Source organism: Xenopus laevis, chromosome 6S (genome assembly GCF_017654675.1).
Source record: "Xenopus laevis strain J_2021 chromosome 6S, Xenopus_laevis_v10.1, whole genome shotgun sequence".
NCBI classification, from domain to species: Eukaryota; Metazoa; Chordata; class Amphibia; order Anura; family Pipidae; genus Xenopus; species Xenopus laevis.
The window spans coordinates 93,391,920-93,412,234 of NC_054382.1; the positions used below are offsets into that span (position 1 = coordinate 93,391,920).

Consider the following 20,315-nt stretch of genomic DNA (forward strand, 5'->3'; position numbering starts at 1 on the left):
AGCCCAGTGTATAGTTTATGTGCCATATGTTAGGAAATGTAGAGGGGTAGCCGGGTACCCCAGAAAAAAATTTACGATCTTTTGTAGCCTATCACCCTGAAAAATGAAAAGTTGCTTGTGTTTTTTGGGCCTGGTCTGAGGTGACAAAGGCAAGTCTGGCGAAAGAGTTAACGTTCAGTAAAAACCGCATCTTAGTGAACTTGTGTAGTTACGTCCTTTCGCTAGAGCGCAACATAAAACTAGAGTCTATCTCCTTCGCTTGCGAAGTTACACCAGCGACCATTAGTAAATCGGCAAATTTTCACTAACGTTAGTCACTTCGCCCTTTAGTAAATCTGCCCCCAAGGGTTGCTAGCAAGTGAGAAAATACAAAGTTATTATAATAGAAAGCTGATGCACGAACAGGTCTGATTGCTCTTTTGGAGACAGGATGAAACAATGTTTTATCCCCCACTCAGAGACAAACCTGGACATGGGTTCAGCTTGGATTTTCCCCTTCTCTGGATCATATAGACATTAAATACACTTCACTTGTAGAAGTATTTGCAAATGCATGTATTATGTACAGTATGGGGCAGATGTATGAAGGGTCGAATATCGAGGGTTAATTAACCCTCGATATTCGACTAGGAACTAAAATCCTTCGACTTCGAAGTCGAACGATTTAGCGCAAATCCTACAATCGAACGATCGAAGGATTATTCGTTCGATCGAACGATTAAATCCTTCGAATCGAACGATTCGAAGGATTTTAATCCAACGATCGAAGGAATATCCTTCGATCAAAAACTCTTAGGCAAGCCTATGGGGACCTTCCCCATAGGCTAACATTGAGTTCGGTAGCTTTTAGCTGCCGAACTAGGGGGTCGAAGTTTTTTTTAAAGAGACAGTACTTCGACTATCGAATGGTCGAATAGTCGAACGATTTTTAGTTCGAATCGTTCGATTCGTAGTCGTAGTCCGAAGTAGCCCATTCGATGGTCGAAGTAGCCCAAAAAACACTTCGAAATTCGAAGTTTTTTTAATTCGAATCCTTCACTCGAGCTTCATGAATCGGCCCCTAAGTATTTAAACAGGGAACAAATCAGTGACAGTAAAGAATACCAGGATACAGGATATATAATACTGGGAAACTTAGGAGGGGGATTGGAGGCCTACAAGGAACAAACATGGAGAAAGCAGCAGGCACTCACAGATCCCACGACAGGCAAAGTAAGGAACTGCAAATTTTATTTTAGGCAAGGAGTGAAAAAACACATAGCCTTACGCATTTCGTGCATGCAGGCACTTAATCATAGGCTACAAGGAACAAAGCCTACAAACTGCTCCCTCTCTCTTTATTTCAGCAGTTTTCTCTTCCCCTTTTTCCTTCATCTCCCTATGTTCGGTCTCAGGATTCCTTATGCTAACACTTCTCACCTTCGCCATATTTTTTGCTCACAATTTTGGTTTTTGATTACAATTTGCTATTCTTTTTTTTTATTACTTTTCTGTTCCTCTCAGCCCAAGTCGTACATTGCCACCTTCTGGTCTTAATAAAGAATATGATTTAAGCCATATTTTCAGGTAGCAAGGACTAATATTCTGTATGCTTTATTCCTGTACAACATATTAACTTAGAGTAGCTGCATGGAGACTTCAGCAAGATGTTTTTTGTACCAATTTTTACCACAAGGTGGCAATCTGTAACAAATTATATATCTATGTCTGCATTAATGGTAGCTGGGTAAAAGACCATGCATGCCTGCTCTGTAGGGTCGCCAACTTTTCTGGAAAAAAATACCTGCCTTCCTCTATATTTATCTTTTTTCCCTATTAATAACATTGGGATCAGCCATCATTTTTACCGGCCAGGCCAGTAACATACTGGCCAGGTGGCAACCCTACTGCCCTGAAACGATTTGATTTACACCATGTAACAGAGAAGCTTATACAAGTGCTGGGTATTACCATGGTTATCTACTGAGTGTAACACAATTCCATACACACAAAAGCTTACATTTAGTTTACACAATGAAGCAGAAGAGTACTGTATAACTATAATCAAGGCAGCCAAATAGATTGACAGATTGTCATTGAAGGGCTAATGTTTTTAAATACTCTCTATCCATATAGTATTAATACAAATCTATTTTGTATTAATCTAATGCAGAGACTGTATACAGCAAACACATAGTCAAAACAAGAAAGTGTACTGGTGAAGTTTCGCTAGGGTTAATTTGTCAGCACAAGCAGTTCTTAGCGACCTTTCACAAATGTTTGTTTCTGACTAGCGAAATTTTGTTAGTACTCTTATGCATAGGTCAATTTGAATAGGGTAGGTACATATAGGTCGTGTAGACATTTTTATTTGACATGTGGCCACTTATTAAAACATGTCCAAGGAAGCAAAATAAAACAAGAGAGATCCTCTAATGAGCCCACCCTAAAACAAATTGTTTTTGTGTTAATACAAAAATCTTTAATAGTTAGAACTTTTGAAGACAATCCCGCTTTAAAACCTAAAAAAACGCTGGCATATTTTCATAACTTTTATGAGTTTCCGGCATACAGGATATGATGTCACTGACATAAGATTGAGGAGGATGTAGCTTCATCTTATCAGCATGCTTCCTACATAAATTTCTCATGGCCCAGGCAAAGAATATAGGTATTGAGGGTAAATTACATGAACTGGTTTTCACTGGTTATTTACTTCATCTCCTTACATGGGGTTGGGGGAATATTTTTTTTAAGAGTCCCAAGTTCAGGTTGAGAAGCTCTCAAACCCTTTCAACTATGGTTTTATGTTGAAACCACTCCAAAATTAAAAGCATATAGTTCTTTCTTAAAACATTTGGAGAGCTGCAGGTCTGGGTAATAGATATGTTTCCCATACAATGTGCTGTGTGCCACATCCTTAAATCATTAAAGGAATTTTTCAGTGTAAAAATAAAAACTGGGTAAATACAGTAGATAGACTGTGCAAAATAAAAAATATGTTTCTAATATAGTTAGTTAGCCAAAAATGTAATGTATAAAGGCTGAAGTGACTGGATGTCTAACATAATAGCCAGAACACTACTTCCTGGTTTCAGCTCTCTCGGTTTCCACTGGTTACCAGACATTAACCAATCAGAGACTTGATGGGAGGCCACGTGGGTCATAACTGTTGCTTTTGAATCTGAGCTGAATGCTGAGGATCAAATGCAAACTCACTGAACAGAAATGTACCATGTGGCCCCCCTTCAAGTCGCTGACTAGCTCAGAGTTAGAGAGCTGCAAAGCAGGAAGTAATGTTCTGGCTATTATGTTAGACATCCAGTCACTCCAGCCTTTATACATTACATTTTTGCCTAACTATATTAGAAACATGTTTTATTTTGCACAGCCTATTAACACAGTTTTTATTTTCCACTGAACTGTTCCTTTAAGGACAGCATTGCCCCATTAATACACAAATAGGAGTCTTATTCACCATAACTTTATGAGAACCTCAGCTTTTAAAGATCCCCTTAAACTCTGCTTTTGTACTGCTAAATGTAGTACATATTCTAGCCCTTATCTTACATTGATCTACAGATGGTCATTTAAGCTCCTCTGTTTGGAAAGGGGCATCTGACCATTTATATTGAATCCTTCTTTCATTACATCACAGTAACATTTACCAATAGAAACTAGAGGCTATGCACTAGAGAGCATCAACTGGTATATAATGCCGATTGGATTTAGGGGAGTTAGTCCCAGTACCTCTGTATTAGGGTGGTTCTTTAATACAGAGTATTCTCTCCCTCTAATAAAAAATAGTAATTGAAATGAGATGTATATTTGTGTAATACTGACCATGGATCTGATTTCCAGGCAAAATCTGGGTCCCTTGATAAAATGGATAAGAAACCCACTATATTAGAGATCTAGTGAGTTGATGTGCATTCACTCTCCCCTATATATATATATATATATATATATATATATATATATATATATATATATATATATATATATATATATATATATATATATATATATATATATATATATATATATATATATATATATATATATATATATATATATATATATATATATATATATACCAATGTGATTTATTTCTAATAGTATAGGTATAGTGTGACACATAAATTGTTGTTATCCCCTATAACATAATCATTCACTTAATGAACTTGGTCACTTATTGAAGCAATCCCTGTATTTGATGTAAGCATACCATCACATTAGCAAAAAACTGTACATAACATTTTGAACAATTATTTTAGAATGTAGAAGTCAATGGCACATGTACCTTTTACAAATGGAATTTTCTTGCCTTCATGATCTTTGAGGGTTTCAGGCATTTTGGTGATGATTTTCGAGCAATAATTCGAAAAAGTAACACAATTTGGATTTGTGGCACAATTTGTTTGCAACTTTTCCCGCGCATTCTTTTTTCGTTCGGATTATTTTTTAGTAAACTAAGTTAGGTTTGGAGTTTTTAAACAAAAATGAGGAAAAAAAAATACGTTTTTATAAATACCCCCTCAACGGTAATCTTTATAAAACTGCCAAATCAGCTGGGAAAAGCAGGCCTACTAACAAGTTAAATTAATGAATTATGAAAAAATATTGTGTATGTTTCTATTGACATAATCAATTTTCATAGTTATCAAAAAGATAAGACTTAATTTATAACTTGAAGCAAAATCAATGCCTGCTTAGAATCTCAGTATCCTATATAAGCTCTTTATTGACATTGGTAATATGTTCGCTGTGTCTCTCAAAGAAGGCTTACATGTTGAAACTGCATATTTCTGTTACAATGTGCATGGTGCTCCACATTTTAAAATGTGAGATATAATCTCCAGACAGCAGGATCAACGTATTTTCTTAGAACCATCTCATGAAACTTCAGCACACATTCAGTATAGCATTAGATAAGTGTATTAACAGAGAGTGGAGGCCTGAGCCTCTCAATAAGGGTAAAATGTCTCATTTTTAGTACAGACTACAGAAACTGAAACTACCAATACCATCAGAGTAGATGTTTGAAAGACAGATTTTATTAAATATTTCCAAAGCAATCTTCTCCATAATTTTACCTAGGTTCCATTTATTAAAAAATAATTACCATTGTAAAATATAAAAGGGATGTAGTATGGTTCAATTTTCTCTGCTTCTATTGCTGATGAAACCAAACTGAACATGATTTCATATTCCGTGCTATCTTTCCCTGGGGTATTTTCAGAAAGGATGAGGCCCTGTAATGAAGAAATGAAGAACAGTCAGTTCAGAAAACAAACACACACATTATATATATATATATATATATATATATATATATATATATATATATATATATATATATATATATATATGTATAAGTATTAAAGAACTAGCTTTTCAGCTTCCCAGCAATACTCACACTGATTTCAGCAGATCCATTTTTAAATGGAAACTCAGTTATATTATCCTTTGAGTCAAAGTGAGGTATTTCTGTGATGCCCTCAGATGGCCAAATGATCTTCACAGTGATTTTGCCATTCAGGTTACTTCCAGCCATATTTTAAATTCTCTTTGTGTGTATATCAGCAATCTAGACAGAAAGAGACCTCCTTCTTAATTTAAAATTAAATGATCTACAACACCTTGCACTTCAGTACTATTAACTAGTCAGCTCCACTGTGGGCTGCTGACTGCACAGTCATGCTAGGCCATGTAAATCATATTTTTGTAACTCTTTTACAAGTATGAACAGACTGAAAAATACTGATTGGATGTGTGAATGATATATACCGTATATATTCAGATGATACATATATACAGGTGAACATTTTAATAGCCTACTAAACGTATATCTCTGCCTAGCAGTCTCTGTATCTATATAAATCCATGTATACAAATCTACCTGCAACACATAAGTGAATAACAAAAACACCCTAAATTACTTAACCACAATTTTTAGCCAGAGGTTCTTCACCAATGTACGACTAGCTTCAAGCTTTAACATTACATACTGTTGGTGTTGGAGGCAAGGGATGTGGAACCAACTTCACAGGTTTGTTTGGAATAACATCCACTGTTATCTTTAAGAAATGCAAAGATGATAATTATTAATGCAAAGCAGAAGAAAATACAATAGTTACAAAATGATGCACAAAGTAATTTGACAATGCTTTATGTTAACAAACCTGCTCACTATAAAGTGTTGTGTTTTTCTCAGCCACAAATGCAAACTGAATGCAATACTTTCCAACACGATCTGGTATCACTTTATCCCTGGGAAAATAAAAAATATTCACTATTTTATTTTAAAAAAACAAGTTTTGAATATCTCACAATATAATAAATTAATTATGAAATGTAAAAAGAACTGATGCATTCAACATGTTCTGAATATGTTTTTTTAAGGAATATTGTCATTAACAACAACAATAATGTAACTGTGCAACAAAGAATAAATTAGAGCCGGTCTCTACTTGATTATTTCCAATAAATGATGGCAATTGTGCAGCTCGGAAACGAAAGACCTATAAGTAGTATTAGTGCTATGGCATTTGTTGCAGTTTCTGGTCTTTTGCCAGTTGCAGTTTTTCTGTGCTAAAATTCTGGCATCAAATGGGCATGAAGTTGTTACCAAGTGGACAAAAATGCAACTTTGCAAAAATGCTAGCATGCAGTCACTCATTTAAAAACCACTAATGTAGGAGTTTTTGCATCCCAAAATAAATCACAAAAGCATTTTTAAGATTCCGTAGTAAATTCCCGGATCTGCACACGCACTATTATCTGCAGTCGGGGACGTGGCCTGATGAAGGGAGGTTAAACCCCCCTCCCCCCGAAACTGATCTTGCTGGTGGTATAATAATAAAAAGAGTGGCCATGTCCCTGACTGCAGATACTAGTGTGTGTGTGCGGATCCGTGAATTTACTACTGTTGCTAAGGGACCTTGCCGGGTCGACGAAGGCCAAGCACCACCATTGCAGTAAAAGTGGAGTTTCAGTAGATATAACACATTACATTGTCATGATTCACTCAGGAAAAAGTAATAGCAATTTAGTGATCTGGGGTGTTTTCCCAGAGAATTAAAAGGGAGGAACATCACAAGTTACACCTGGCAGTTGTAAGTTGTGGATTAGTGATGTGCGGGTCGAGAATTTCTCGACCCGCACCTGACCCTAACCCACCCCTCCCGAACCGCACCCAGCCCTGTCCCGCCCTCTTTTTATAGACCCGTCCCGCACTTACGTCACAAAAGGGGCGAAGCGGGCAGAAGTCTAGAAATTCCGGCGCTGGAAGCAGGCAGTACTAGGTCGCTGGCGGGAAGAGCAGGAGAGGAGCTCGACCCGCACCCGCCTGTGACCCGAAGATTTTGTGCAGGAGTCGGCCCCAACCTGCCGGTTTTGAGCCGGCCCGCACATCACTATTGTGGATATATATGTGGATATATATATATATATATATACATACATACCTGAAATAAAAACAGCCTTCTTTGTCTCCATCTCTGAACATGTTACAAAACATTGGTGGTACCTACAATGAAATATACAGTTGTCTTTTAAATGTTTTGGGAAGGGGATGCACAAATGGCATTACTGGTGCTGCACACTCACTCTGACCACATTGAAGGAAAAAGCAACTTAAACGTATTATAGGGGGGCAAGTTTTCTGGCAGGAATGACAAAGCAGTAGTAGGCACCAACTTAAATTACACTGGTTGTGGTTTTAAACAAAGTGAATTGCAAAGATTTTCTGCACCTGCCCTATAACCTCCAAAACTACATACAGTGATGCTTGAACGTTTGTGAAACATTTAAAATTTTCTATATTTTCATTTGAATGTGACCTAAAACATCATGATTTTCAAACAAGTCCTAAAAGTAGATGAAGACAACCTACTTAAAGAAAAGAAACAAAAATTATACTTGGTATATTTATTGAAATAAAGTGATACGTATCTGCGTTTGGCAAAAGTAAATGAATCCTTAGGATTATCATATAATTTGAAGGTGAAATAAGAGACTGGTGTTTTCAGTTAATGGAATGATAATCAGATGTGAGTGAGAAACCCGGTTTTATTTAAAATATGGGGAGCCAGCAAAGCCTGATCACACATACAACATATTTGTGGATGTGTACCATGGCTCAAACAAAAGAGGTGTCTGATGCCATTGTAGGGATGTGAAAATCTTAGACACCCTTGCATATTACAGACAGGCACATCCCTAGTTATATGGACGCCTAAAAGGTCCTTATGGGGACCTTGTGCTTATGTAACCCCTGTATTCCACACAGTGTACAGAGAAGAGAAAAATCACCGGCACAACAGGATATTTCTAGCAGGGAAACCCTTGCTCGTTTATTTGCGGATGCAACGTTTCGGGGCGTAACCCCTTTGTCAAGCAAAGTGTACACCAGATGGCACTGTGTCAGAGTATAAAAGGTTTAGGAACCATGAGGTCTGGGTCCATTGCTTTAGCCCAACCAAGCAGGCTGGAAGGGAATGGGTAGTGTCGACCCTAGGCGCCTTGGCCCTAGTAATTAGACAGCTATACTCAATTATAGATCACTCTAGGAGTGATAGAGAGGTTATTTAGTTGAGCAGCTCAAGGCTCCGCCGAAGAGATTAGAGGGATTAAGATCCCAGGGTATTACTGACCCAGAGTAAGGACTAAAGTGTTGAGATAGGGATGATAGGAATTCCCCTAGTCTGCCACTGGAAGATATCCTGAAAACTGGGCAATACCCCTCACACGCTGCCAACTTACTCTCTGCTGTATATTCCCTAGCCTGTAGGGATTCAGCCTATACGTGCTGTGAGTATATGCTTCCTTTATGCTGCTGTGTATATTCTATGCTCCATTGTGGATCAATGTACTGAATGCTCTATGTGCTATTGTTCAAAAAATACAGTTCTATGTTCAATCATTAAAAAACTACTGGCGCCCATCATTGTGCTATCGCACATAGTTACAGTTACATTACACCCTGCCTCCACCGCGTTGCGAGGGCTTACCCCTGAGAAAGAGAGCTCATCTGTGGTATCAGCCCACAAAGGAAAGTAGCTAAAACTGCCCTCACACAAAGCAGTTTACTATAGCGCTACACCATAAAGCTGGAATAGGCTACAAGACTATCAATCAACAGTCAGACATATTGTGTAGAAATGGAGGTAATTCAAGACAGTTACCCTACCCAGAAGTGGCCAACCATCAAAGATAACTCAAACTGCAAGGCGTCTAATAGTCTGAGAGGTAACGAAGGAACCCAGGGTTCATCTTCAGTGAATTAAACCAATATGCTGAAAAGCCTGTCTCACATTGGTGAATGTTGACCAAAATATAATCATTTGTGTTTCATTTGTTTAACTAGGTTTTCTTTGTCTACTTTTGAAAATCAAATGATGTTTTAGGTCACATTCATATAAAAATATAGAAAACTTTAAAGGGATCACAAACTTTCAACTACCACTGTAAATACCATAATCATATTTTAGAAAATGTCTTATTTTGGTACATTGGCACAATTGACTCCCTTAAAGGAGAAGGAAACCCCCTGGGCGCAAAACCCCTCCCCTGTGTTGCCCCCCTCCCTCCTCCCCCCTGGCCTACCTGTCCCCCTGGGCAAATAACACCTTCTACAACACCATCACCTTCAACAAGGGCTTTAAATTCAAATGTATCAGATGCAGTATTGATATAAAGTGTTTGCATGTCATCTTCGATTTCTCTTAGGCTGACAATCTTTTGTGACTTTCCCTTTTCAAACATAGAGATCTGTACAATTGAAAAAAAATCTACGTGGTTCAAATTTGTAACAATAACAACACTGGCCAAAGTACTTCAGGAGAAAAAAAAGGGAAAAACAGTTATATGTTTTTAATAATTCACAGCAGCCCTGCAAACAAATAACCTACATTTAAAGGCTTGGAAAAAACAATATAAAACAAAACAAATATATTTCTCATTGTCTACACTATTACAAAAAATCAGCATATTGGTTTAATTCACTGAAGATGAACACTGCAGTTGTAAATGCTCAGCTGAAAACAAATAGTTTAGATGCATACATACAGTATAAGTATACATAAATATATGATTTACCTCAATGTGTACCAATGAATTGATTTTGCTTTTATTCAAAACATTTCCTCTAGGCCATGGATGTAGTAATGGTAGATATGCCTAAAGGAAAAAGGCTGATTAGAAATAAGATGAAACCATGTCAACAGAATCCAGACTAACTAATTATTAGAAGGGCCAACTTTTGGTAAATATCCCACATTTCTTGTAGATCATTCCACGAACACCCTCATGTTATAGTAATCATTCCTAGATATGTCATTGCTGACCCACATTTCCTTAGTTTAGTCCATGGCTGCTCTGTATCTATCCAAACCATCTTAGTTGAGGCATGTCTGTAACACATTTCATAATAAATTTTCTCCTGGATCAGCCACACATTTTATCAAACATTCACCCCATTTGTGCCCCAGAGTAACAGTCATCTATCTCTACTATACATTCCCCTAATTCAAATGTATCTTGACATCTATCCTACACTCACATGAAGGACCTATATTCATATTTGCCGTATTCAATCACCTCTGCACTAGTTTATTTATTCCCACAGCATCACCAGCCGTCTTTTTTTCCCATTTAATGAGTTATTTAAATGTTACCGAAATCTACTGTAAGCAGGGCAGAGTTATCTTAGGATTCGAGTAGGATTGAGAATTATGCAGTGGTTATACCCCCTTCAATCAAAGACAAAAGCAGAGACTCTACATGCCCTGTAGAGTATTTAATAACAAATATGATACACCCGAACTGTCATGGGCTTGTATGCTATACCTAGTTATCTTGTATTTACAAGATACATTTGTTTCATGTGGGTGAGTCAGTACCATGTGCTACAGGCTATTAAGTGTAAATGTCATACTTTTTTAAGGTGCAGTTTTTATTTCTAAATGAAACTGTTTACATTGTAAATAATTCACTCTACCATGTAAAATTAAATTACTAGCCGATAAAGTGTATTTTTTTTTTTAGTTGTAATATTGGTGTGCATACAGCCATCTCAGGTAATTTTGCCTGGTCATGTGCTTTCTAGGGATGCACCGAATCCAGTATTAGGTCCGGGATTCGGCCAGGATTCTGCCTTTTTCAGTAGGATTCGGCCGAATCCTTCTGCTTGGCCGAACCAAATCCTAATTTGCATATGCAAGTTAGGGGTGGGGAGGGAAATCACGTGACTTTTTGTCACAAAACAAGGAAGTAAAATTTTTTCCCCCATCCCACCCCTAATTTGCATATACTCTGGGTTCGGATTTGGTATTTGGCCGAATCTTTTACAAAGGATTCGGGGGTTCGGCCGAATCCAAAATAGTGGATTCGGTGCATCCCTAGTGCTTTTAGAAAGAGCCAGCACTTCAGGGTAGAACTGCTTTCAGGCAATGTATTGTTTCTTCTACTCAATGTTACTGAAGGAGTCGCAGTGGGACATGGATTTGTACTAAAGTGCTGTTCTTACATCTACAGGGAGCTGTTATCTGGTTACCTTCCCATTGTTCTGCTGATAGGCTGCTTGGGGGTGGGGAGAAGGGAGGGGGTGATATCACTCCAGATTGCAGTGCAGAACTAAAGACTGACTGAAGTTTATCAGAGCACAAGTCACATGACTAGGGGTACACGGGAAACTAACAATATGTCTAGCCCCATGTCAGTTTTCAAAATAAAAATTAAAAAAAATCTATTTGCTCTTTTGAAAAACAGATTTCAATGCAGAAATCTGCTGGTGCAGCGCTATTAACTGATGCATTTTGAAAAAAAAACATGTTTTCCAATGACAGTATCCCTTTAAATTATTGTGTAACTTGGATAGTAAGCTTGTTACATCCCTCAGAGGCATTGTTCCTATTCGGTCTGCTTAATCTAATATCTTTCAATATGGAAATTTGTGAGAATTTCCTGGCTAAACATTGGTTATTCCTTCACCCATAAAGCCCAGAATGAGGATCATAACAAAGGCGTGAAATATTTCTGAAAGGAGGTGTGTGGAAAGCAATGGTAATATGTTCTAAGAGTGGGCTGTTAGCAGAAAGAATTCTGGGAAGCAACTGGGACAATGGCTCCTGAACCAAATTAAAGGAACAGTAACATGAAAAATGAAAGTGTTTTAAAGGAATGACAATAGAATGTATTGTTGCCCTGGTGTGTTTGCTTCAGAAAGAACATTATAGTTTTATAACCAAGCTGCTGTGTAGCCATGGGGCAGCCATTCAAGGACATGTTAAACAGTAGATAACAGAGAAACTCTATAGAATGTAATTGTATATTAGATAGATTATATGGTATGTATCCTATGCCTTTTCTCTTTTTTCAGCTTTGAATGGCTGCCCCCATGGCTATACAGCTGTGTATATATAAACCTTTGTACTGTTTCTGAAGCAAACACACCAGTTTTACACAACACAACTTTATAGTTTCACTACTTTAAAACATTTCCATTTTTTGGTGTTGCTGTTCCTTTAATGGAATAAAAAAAAAAAAAACAGCTTATTCACTAATAGGAGGCCCAGAGACTGACATTTCTCCCAGTATTGACTTCTTTCAACTCTTATGGAACTATCAGATACTCTACATCTGTGCAACCTGGAGAATTAATAAGATCAAGGGCTGCAGTATGCCAGCCTACCTGTGGCTTGGTTATATATTGACTATGTGTGGGACACTAAATAAATCCTGCCGATTGATGGCATGAACTGTTGTGAAATTATGTCTTAAAATGACACCATCGCCATGTGCTTATTGCTGAATAAAATTGCATCCCTGATTTAGGTTCTCTTTCTCTAAATATACAACTTATTGTTTATGGGTCATGAAGGTCTGTTCCAATTAATATGCACAGAACCATATTTAATAGGTTAATTCACCCAAGTGAAAGGACAAATTGAAATGTGCAGCTCTAGACAGGAACAAGTTTAAGAGTTTTCCTACATCCTTATGTCACATTATTTTTAAAATAAAACATATTATAATAGGTTACATAAATGGGCTATTCACTAAGAAGTCTCTTTGTACTCACGCTAACTGCCTAGTACACAAATGATAATCATTCTTTAAAAACTGTACATGTACAGACTGAACGCCAGTTATTATCACAGCTGTAAAATTATCTTTTCCATCTTCTTCCATGATTAGATTGTGAAGAAAACGGTCATCTTCTGTGACATGTATAGAATCGGCTGGCTATGAAAAAGAGAGGGAGAAAAAAAATAGAAAGTGATGCACCAAATCCACTATTTTGGATTCTGCCGAACCCCCGAATCCTTTGCCAAAGATTTGGCCGAATACCGAACCAAATCCTAATTTGCATATTCAAATTATGAGTGAGAAGGGGACAAAATGTTACTTCCTTGTTTTGTGACAAAGTCACGCAATTTCACACCCGTCCCTAATTTGCATATGCAAATTAGGATTCGGTTCTGCCTTGCAGAAGGATTTGGACGAATCCGAATCCTGCTGAAAAAGGCTGAATCCTGGCCGAATTCCGAACCGAATCCTGGATTCGGTGCATCCCTAATTAAAAGGTATCAGATTTATTATTTGGAAAATTGTTAGCCAATATGCTCTAAAATACAGTAATGCCATTTTCTAGAAGTCCTATTTAACCAAACAACTCTTAAGGGGAACATGTAATGCCAAATGGAGACCTAATAAGCAGCTGTGGGAAACAACGTTTCCATTATTTTGAGAGAAATTGCTTTCACTTTATGTTAACTGAGCTCCCGTGTGACATAATTTATTGTTCAACGTAGAAAGATGTAGTTAATATGACTACTTATCAATACTATAAGACATCCGGGTTGTTATACTGTATGAGGCATGATCAGTTTTTTTTTTTGTGCATGGCTATTAGTGTAAACCATAGAAACTAGAAAGAAACTTTATTCATGTCTCCAGTCCTGTATATGTCTTTGGTACATTATTTTACTTTTGCAATACAAGAGATTTGTACTTAGGACATACTGTGTTTCTCCCCAAAAGATGCACATAGTTTAAGCTGTTGTAAACTTACCTTTGACTTGATTAAAAAATAAATACTTAAAATAATTGTGAAGCTAGACATTTTTAAAGAATTAACCTTTCCAAATACATATATGATATTTTGGGGTTAACTGTTTTTTTTAAGTTACATAAAGTTGGTTTTAGTACTTATTGTGGCATTGTACTTTCGGGCTCACCTACTACACAGTATACCTAATACACCTATCACACGTGTGGCCAGGAGAAGAAGTATAAACCATTAAACTTTTTTCTTTCTTCTCAAAATCTTCTTTAGAAAGAACAAATTCATGAACATCTTGTGAATCTGCAGTTTTAGTTATGATCTTTAAAAAAAGGGGGGTTGTGGATGATTATTAAAGAAAATATGCCTTCTCTAAATTTATTTTGAAAAAAAAAGATAATGATAGATGATGATTATTAAAGGGGTTGTTCACCTTTGAGATAGCTTTTCTTATGATGTAGAGAGTGATATTCTGAGACAATTTGTAATTGGTTTTCATTTTTTATTATTGAAAGTTTTTGAGTTATTTAGCTTTTTATTCAGCAGTTCTTCAAATTGCATTTCGGTTGCTAGGGTCCAAATAACCCTAGCAACCATGCATTGATTTGAATAAGGGACTGGAATATGAATAGGAGAGGCCTAAATAGAAGGATCAGTAATAAAAAGTCAGAAAAACAAAGAAAATAAACAGAAAAGATGCACATGTATAAATAACACACCAAATAAGGAAACACACCAGTGAATTAAATTGCAAATGTTTTTTCATTAAACTGGTGCTACTTTTAGGAAAAATACACCAGCCTGGGGAAAAGTAGCACTATATTAACATCTTGCAGATTTAGATTTGCCTATGAGAGATGGCAATCCCATTATTCAGAGATTTTGAGTCTTTGCTAGGGCAGACTGGGGTGTGATCAGGTTCCAGGATTATTTTTCATTGGAGCCCAACTCTACTTGTTAGCAGGGCCCACCGCCCAAAGGGCTGAGGTGATTGGTAGGGTAATAACGGTCAAGATGAGGGCCTTGCTAACTTAGTAGTATGAGTAGTAAATCTAATGAAGATGCTGTTCTCTGCATATTAAAACACATATATTGATATGTATTTTGCATTTGGCATGCAGTTTAACATATGCACATTTAAATACCCACATTTAAGGAACCTAATAATTAGTCCTGTTATGCATCTAATGAAAGGCTCTCTGACCCCAGCCTAAGTTCTGCATTTAAATCTCACTTAATTGCCACTCACTTTAAACAGCAATAGCCTAAATGCCTTGATGCTATTTCTGACACGCAATTATCATTCGAAAAACACAGTGATCAGCAATTTCAAATTGCCATCATTTCGTCATTTAAAATTGTGCCATAACCCTTAACATGATAGAACCTCAAATCATGGAAAGAAGCATATAAACAGTTGATATCAGTAACAGAATTAAAACAATTCATATACCCTAACCTTAAGGCAGCAGCACCCCTTGTAAACTTTGACAGGCGGTATATGGCCCAGTTTTTAAGCTGTGTTGAGTTCATTCCTTTTCCATTATCAATAACAACAACGGCTGGTTTTCCCTGAGTCTCATCAAAAAGCTAAAGGAAACAATTTGTGAAAATTAAAGTATTAAATAAATTATTAACCATATCTTAATAGATTTTAGCAAAACGAAAACGCCTCACCAGTCTTATCTGTATGTTTCGGACACCTGGATTCTGGGCAGTGGCTGACAATGAGTTGTCTATTAACTCAGCCAGGGCAAATGCTTCATAAAAAAAAATTAAATAAAAGTCAGTTAATACAAATTGTAAAAATGCTACCAACCATAACTAGAATAAGTAATTTTTATTTGTATTATAATTTAGAATCCAAGCAGAAATTAAAGAATATTGGCACATTGACAATCCAAACACTATGGTTATAATTTATTAAAAATTCAAGATGTTTTTTTTTTTTTTTGCAGACAGTTAGGTCAATACTGACATCAACTGCAGCATTCCTGGTAAGAAATCAACTAGAAGTTGTACAATATGGTGTCTTACTTTCCTTTTTTTTTTTTTTTTCTTTGTTTCTAGAAACTTTTCATTTTTAATTTTTTTTAAAAGAAATATGTTCACCACTTAAAACCTGCCAAACATTTTATTTTAAAAGAATAAGAAACTATTGTGGGTGGGGGGGGGAAGCAACCAATGCAAAAAAACATATTAAATATAGAGAACTCGCACACTTTACCCCCAAAATGAATATCTAAGCAAAAGCTAGTTTATATCATACTAAGTGACATATTAAAGAATCTTACCAAACAGGAATATATAATATATATATATATATCTGTATTCGTCTGGGTGGCACACCGTATCGCATCGATTACCCGGGTGCACAGTAAGCTTCATATACCTATTCCCAGTTCTATATTCTCATTTCTATATTTGATTTTGTTTTGTTTTGGATTACTACTATTGCCATTTGGGAATATTTAACTTAATTTAATTTAAATGATGTGTAACGTAAAATAGCTTGGCCTCCGATAAATATTTAAATATATAAATAGACAAATACAAGATTCCTCTGCACTCAACCCATTATCAATATATTTAAGACAGAGACATTTTGTGCATACTGCTACTGAAAAATGCCTTACCCTTTAAACAAAACAGGGATTGTTTGTCCATATATTGCAATATATTTAAGCTGGCCAACTACGTCAAAGTCATCCCATATCTGGCCAGTCCTATGCTCAATTTTCATCTGATTCATTAAGAATTCTATGGTTTAATTATACATTTTATAAAAGGGACGAATACGTTTTACCTGCAACTTACTAGCTGCTTTCAAAGTAAAACTCCCAAACTTGGCTGCCCTTTTATTAGACACCAGTGGGATCACCTGACTATAGTTGGAGGGGGTGGGAGCTACAACATAGAGCTGGTCACTGCTCTTGTAGAACTATAACAAACAAGGGAAAGTTGTGCTCACCACTAGTTTTTAAAAACATTAGGCGGGGGTGCAATGAGGGTGTGACCACAAAATACATATAGACAAATACAATATATTTGCAATATATTTAAGCTGGCCAACTACGTCAAAGTCATCCCATATCTGGCCAGTCCTATGCTCAATTTTCATCTGATTCATTAAGAATTCTATGGTTTAATTATACATTTTATAAAAGGGACGAATACGTTTTATATATTGCAATATATGGACAAACAATCCCTGTTTTGTTTAAAGGGTAAGGCATTTTTCAGTAGCAGTATGCACAAAATGTCTCTGTCTTAAATATATTGATAATGGGTTGAGTGCAGAGGAATCTTGTATTTGTCTATATGTATTTTGTGGTCACACCCTCATTGCACCCCCGCCTAATGTTTTTAAAAACTAGTGGTGAGCACAACTTTCCCTTGTTTGTTAAATATATAAATATATAGATATACAGTGGGATGGATACTTTTGGGTTTTCTATATATATTTCTCAAGATATCGCATATTATATAGTACGATGTTCTTCATAATTTCGAGCACCACCATGAATTTTAACGTTTTAGGTATCTGCTATTGTATTTTAATATTATTCTATTTATCACAGTGAGCACTTTGACAGATTAATGTAATTTTTATCCATTTTTAGATATTTAAATGGTAACATTATTACTTTATAGCACTTGTCACTTTTTGATGATGTAATTTCCTTAATTGATTCATCACTATTGGCTACTTATACCCCTATGGGTATAGGGTGGAGTTGCCTTGAGAAAGGTCCTAGATTGGACCGAAACGTCACGTTGGCTGTACTGCACATTTAATTATATAAAGAATTTTTCACAGAAATCCCTGGAGTTGCTGGTCATTTGCACAATATATATATATATATATATATATATATATATATATATATATATATATATATATATAACCCAGATATGTAAAACTTTAAAGACTACTAGTACGTGAAAAGGAAAAAAAAAAAGAAAGAAAGAAAGAAAGAAAGAAAGAAAGAAAGAAAGAAAGACTTACGTGATGGATTTTGTCCTTCACTAGCATAATATTCATACATTCCACTTTTAACCAGTATCATAATGTGGTAAAAAGTAAATTTTTTCTTTGGTTGGAGAAAACAGCAATTGGTCTGGTGATTTAAGAAGATATAAAGTGACACCATCTTGAACAATCAGATCTACAAAGGCACAAGAGGACATAAGACATAGCATACAGGCAGCTGCAAAGAAGCCATTTCTACACAGTCTGCATTAAACACTAAAAAGACTTTGAATAGTTATAAAGTCAATGTATATTAACAGAGATCAGTGTTATGCTTCACTCATTCCTATACAGAGCAGTTCGAAATTAATTCAGCTTCTATATAAACACACCTAATCCAGGACACCACAAGCCAAAACTACATGGGTCTCAAGCACACCCAGCCCATAAATTTGCATGAAAAGAAGAATATAAAGTGCTTGGTGTGAGGGTGCAACACACAATTCCAGACATGGTTGAGTGAAAAATGAAAAAAAGTGTTTGGGTTGAATATGGAGGAGTTCCCATGCCATCTTCTGAACTGCTGCCTATGGACACCACTGTGCTTAAGTATATTAGTTCTTCTGCATTATTAATACAACTCTAGCAGTAACTTTGCTGCTGCACTCTCCATGCACCCCCTTGTCACTCCTGATGCTGGCAGGCAGGGACAAGCTACTACTCCTTACATTTGATATGTGAATCACAAGGGATAACCATCTCCTGAAACAACTACTGCTCATTTCAAGACAAATACACTGGAGAGAGTAATAAAGTGGAGCTCTATTTAAAGATGTTTTTTAAAAGGTAATAAGCATTTCAGTAATATGCACTGACAAATAAAGTATAGTATAAGGCAAAGCTATGTCCCTTTTATACATAGATAACTTATTAGTAAAAAAGTAATGCCATGATGCCTTCTAAAGATCTGTCCTGGTTACTGTATTAAATTATTTTGGTTCTTGTTAGATTAAGTGATTTTATGCATTAAAGTGATACTGACACATTCCTATAATAATCTACTGGTCAGTCATACTGGGGAAGTTTAGAGATCAACTTTTATTTAACTTTTTTTGTTTAAAAATGCCCCCATGCCACCCCAGCCCAGTGATACCTGCAGTTGGTAATGGGAAAGAGAGATGTAGACACCACACAGTTTTCTTCAATCACTCTGGGCTGGGGGCAGCGCGTTCCTTGTGGAAGTTTTGCTTGATTCACAGAGTAAAAAAAGGACCATAAACTGTGACCGAGTGTCCCCTGAAGTAAGTAATGCTGGGCTAGGGGGCCTTGGTTTTTAAACAGAAAAAAGTTGATACTAAAACTTTCCTATGGGTTTTATAGGAACATATCTAATTTGAGGATAAAGTATTTGAGTGACCAAAATATCACTAAAACTTACCAAAGTTTATATGGGTGACTGGTTTCCTATTTGTAACGGTTCCTATTTGTAACTGTTCATCTGTGTTGATGCCAAAAGCCTTTAGTATCAAAGAAGAAAGGATATTATTGAAAAAAAACAAACAAATTAAATATAGAACTTATTTCTCATAATCTTACTTAAACATATAAAACACAATAAAAGTATAGAAGATGATTTTTACATACCCCCTTATAAACAGGTTTAATGCATGGAATGAACTACATTCAATTTAAATTGATATATGAAATGTATTCTCTAGCTTTTAACTTAAAGGTATTCTGTTATGATTTTTATGATATGATTTTTATGATATGATTTTTATTTCTAAATTACACTGCAAATAATTCACTCTAACATATAAAATTTCATTCCTGAACCAAGTGTATTTTTTTTTCATTTGTAATATTGGTGTGTAGGCAGCCATCTCAGGTCATTTTGTTTGGTCATGTGCTTTCAGAAAGAGCCAGCACTTTAGGATGGAACTACTTTCTGGCAGGCTGTTGTTTCTCCTACTCAATGTAACTGAATGTGTCACAGTGGGACCTGGATTTTTCTATTGAGTGCTGTTCTTATATCTACCGGGATCCGTTATCTTGTGTTAGGGAGCTGCTATCTGGTTAGCTTCCCATTGTTCTGTTAGGCTGCTGAGTGGGTAAGGGAGAGGGTGATATCACTCCAACTTGCAGTAAAGAGTGACTGAAGTTTATCAGAGCACAAGTCACATGACTGGGGGCAGCTGGGAAACTGACTATGTTTAGCCCCATGTCAGATTTCAAAAAGTAAATATAAAAAAAAAAATATGTTTGCTCTTTTGAAAACTTTCAGTGCAGAATGAA

The 20,315-nt window shown here is 36.1% G+C and overlaps 1 protein-coding gene and 1 long non-coding RNA gene across 3 annotated transcripts; both read right to left on the reverse strand.

The window, feature by feature from the left end:
• Window positions 1-5,052: 5,052 nt before the first annotated feature.
• On the reverse strand, window positions 5,053-13,274 carry LOC121395153. 2 transcript variants are annotated; one of them, XR_005962291.1, is made up of 7 exons: window positions 13,064-13,273; window positions 10,081-10,161; window positions 7,449-7,510; window positions 6,165-6,252; window positions 5,927-6,059; window positions 5,399-5,569; window positions 5,053-5,234 (listed from the first exon to the last, which is right to left on the reverse strand). It is a non-coding gene; the product is annotated as an uncharacterized LOC121395153 (long non-coding RNA). The 2 variants fall into 2 exon arrangements; XR_005962292.1 differs by lacking the exon at window positions 7,449-7,510 and having other exon boundaries at window positions 13,064-13,274.
• A 1,397-nt stretch (window positions 13,275-14,671) lies between these two features.
• Window positions 14,672-19,649, reverse strand: LOC108695257 (structural maintenance of chromosomes flexible hinge domain-containing protein 1-like). The gene is made up of 4 exons (XM_041568298.1): window positions 19,459-19,649; window positions 18,057-18,216; window positions 15,725-15,807; window positions 14,672-15,637 (listed from the first exon to the last, which is right to left on the reverse strand). The coding sequence occupies exons 2-4, from the start codon at window positions 18,199-18,201 to the stop codon at window positions 15,377-15,379; spliced, it is 489 nt and encodes a 162-aa protein (XP_041424232.1). The 5' UTR covers window positions 18,202-18,216; window positions 19,459-19,649; the 3' UTR covers window positions 14,672-15,376.
• Window positions 19,650-20,315: the final 666 nt, after the last annotated feature.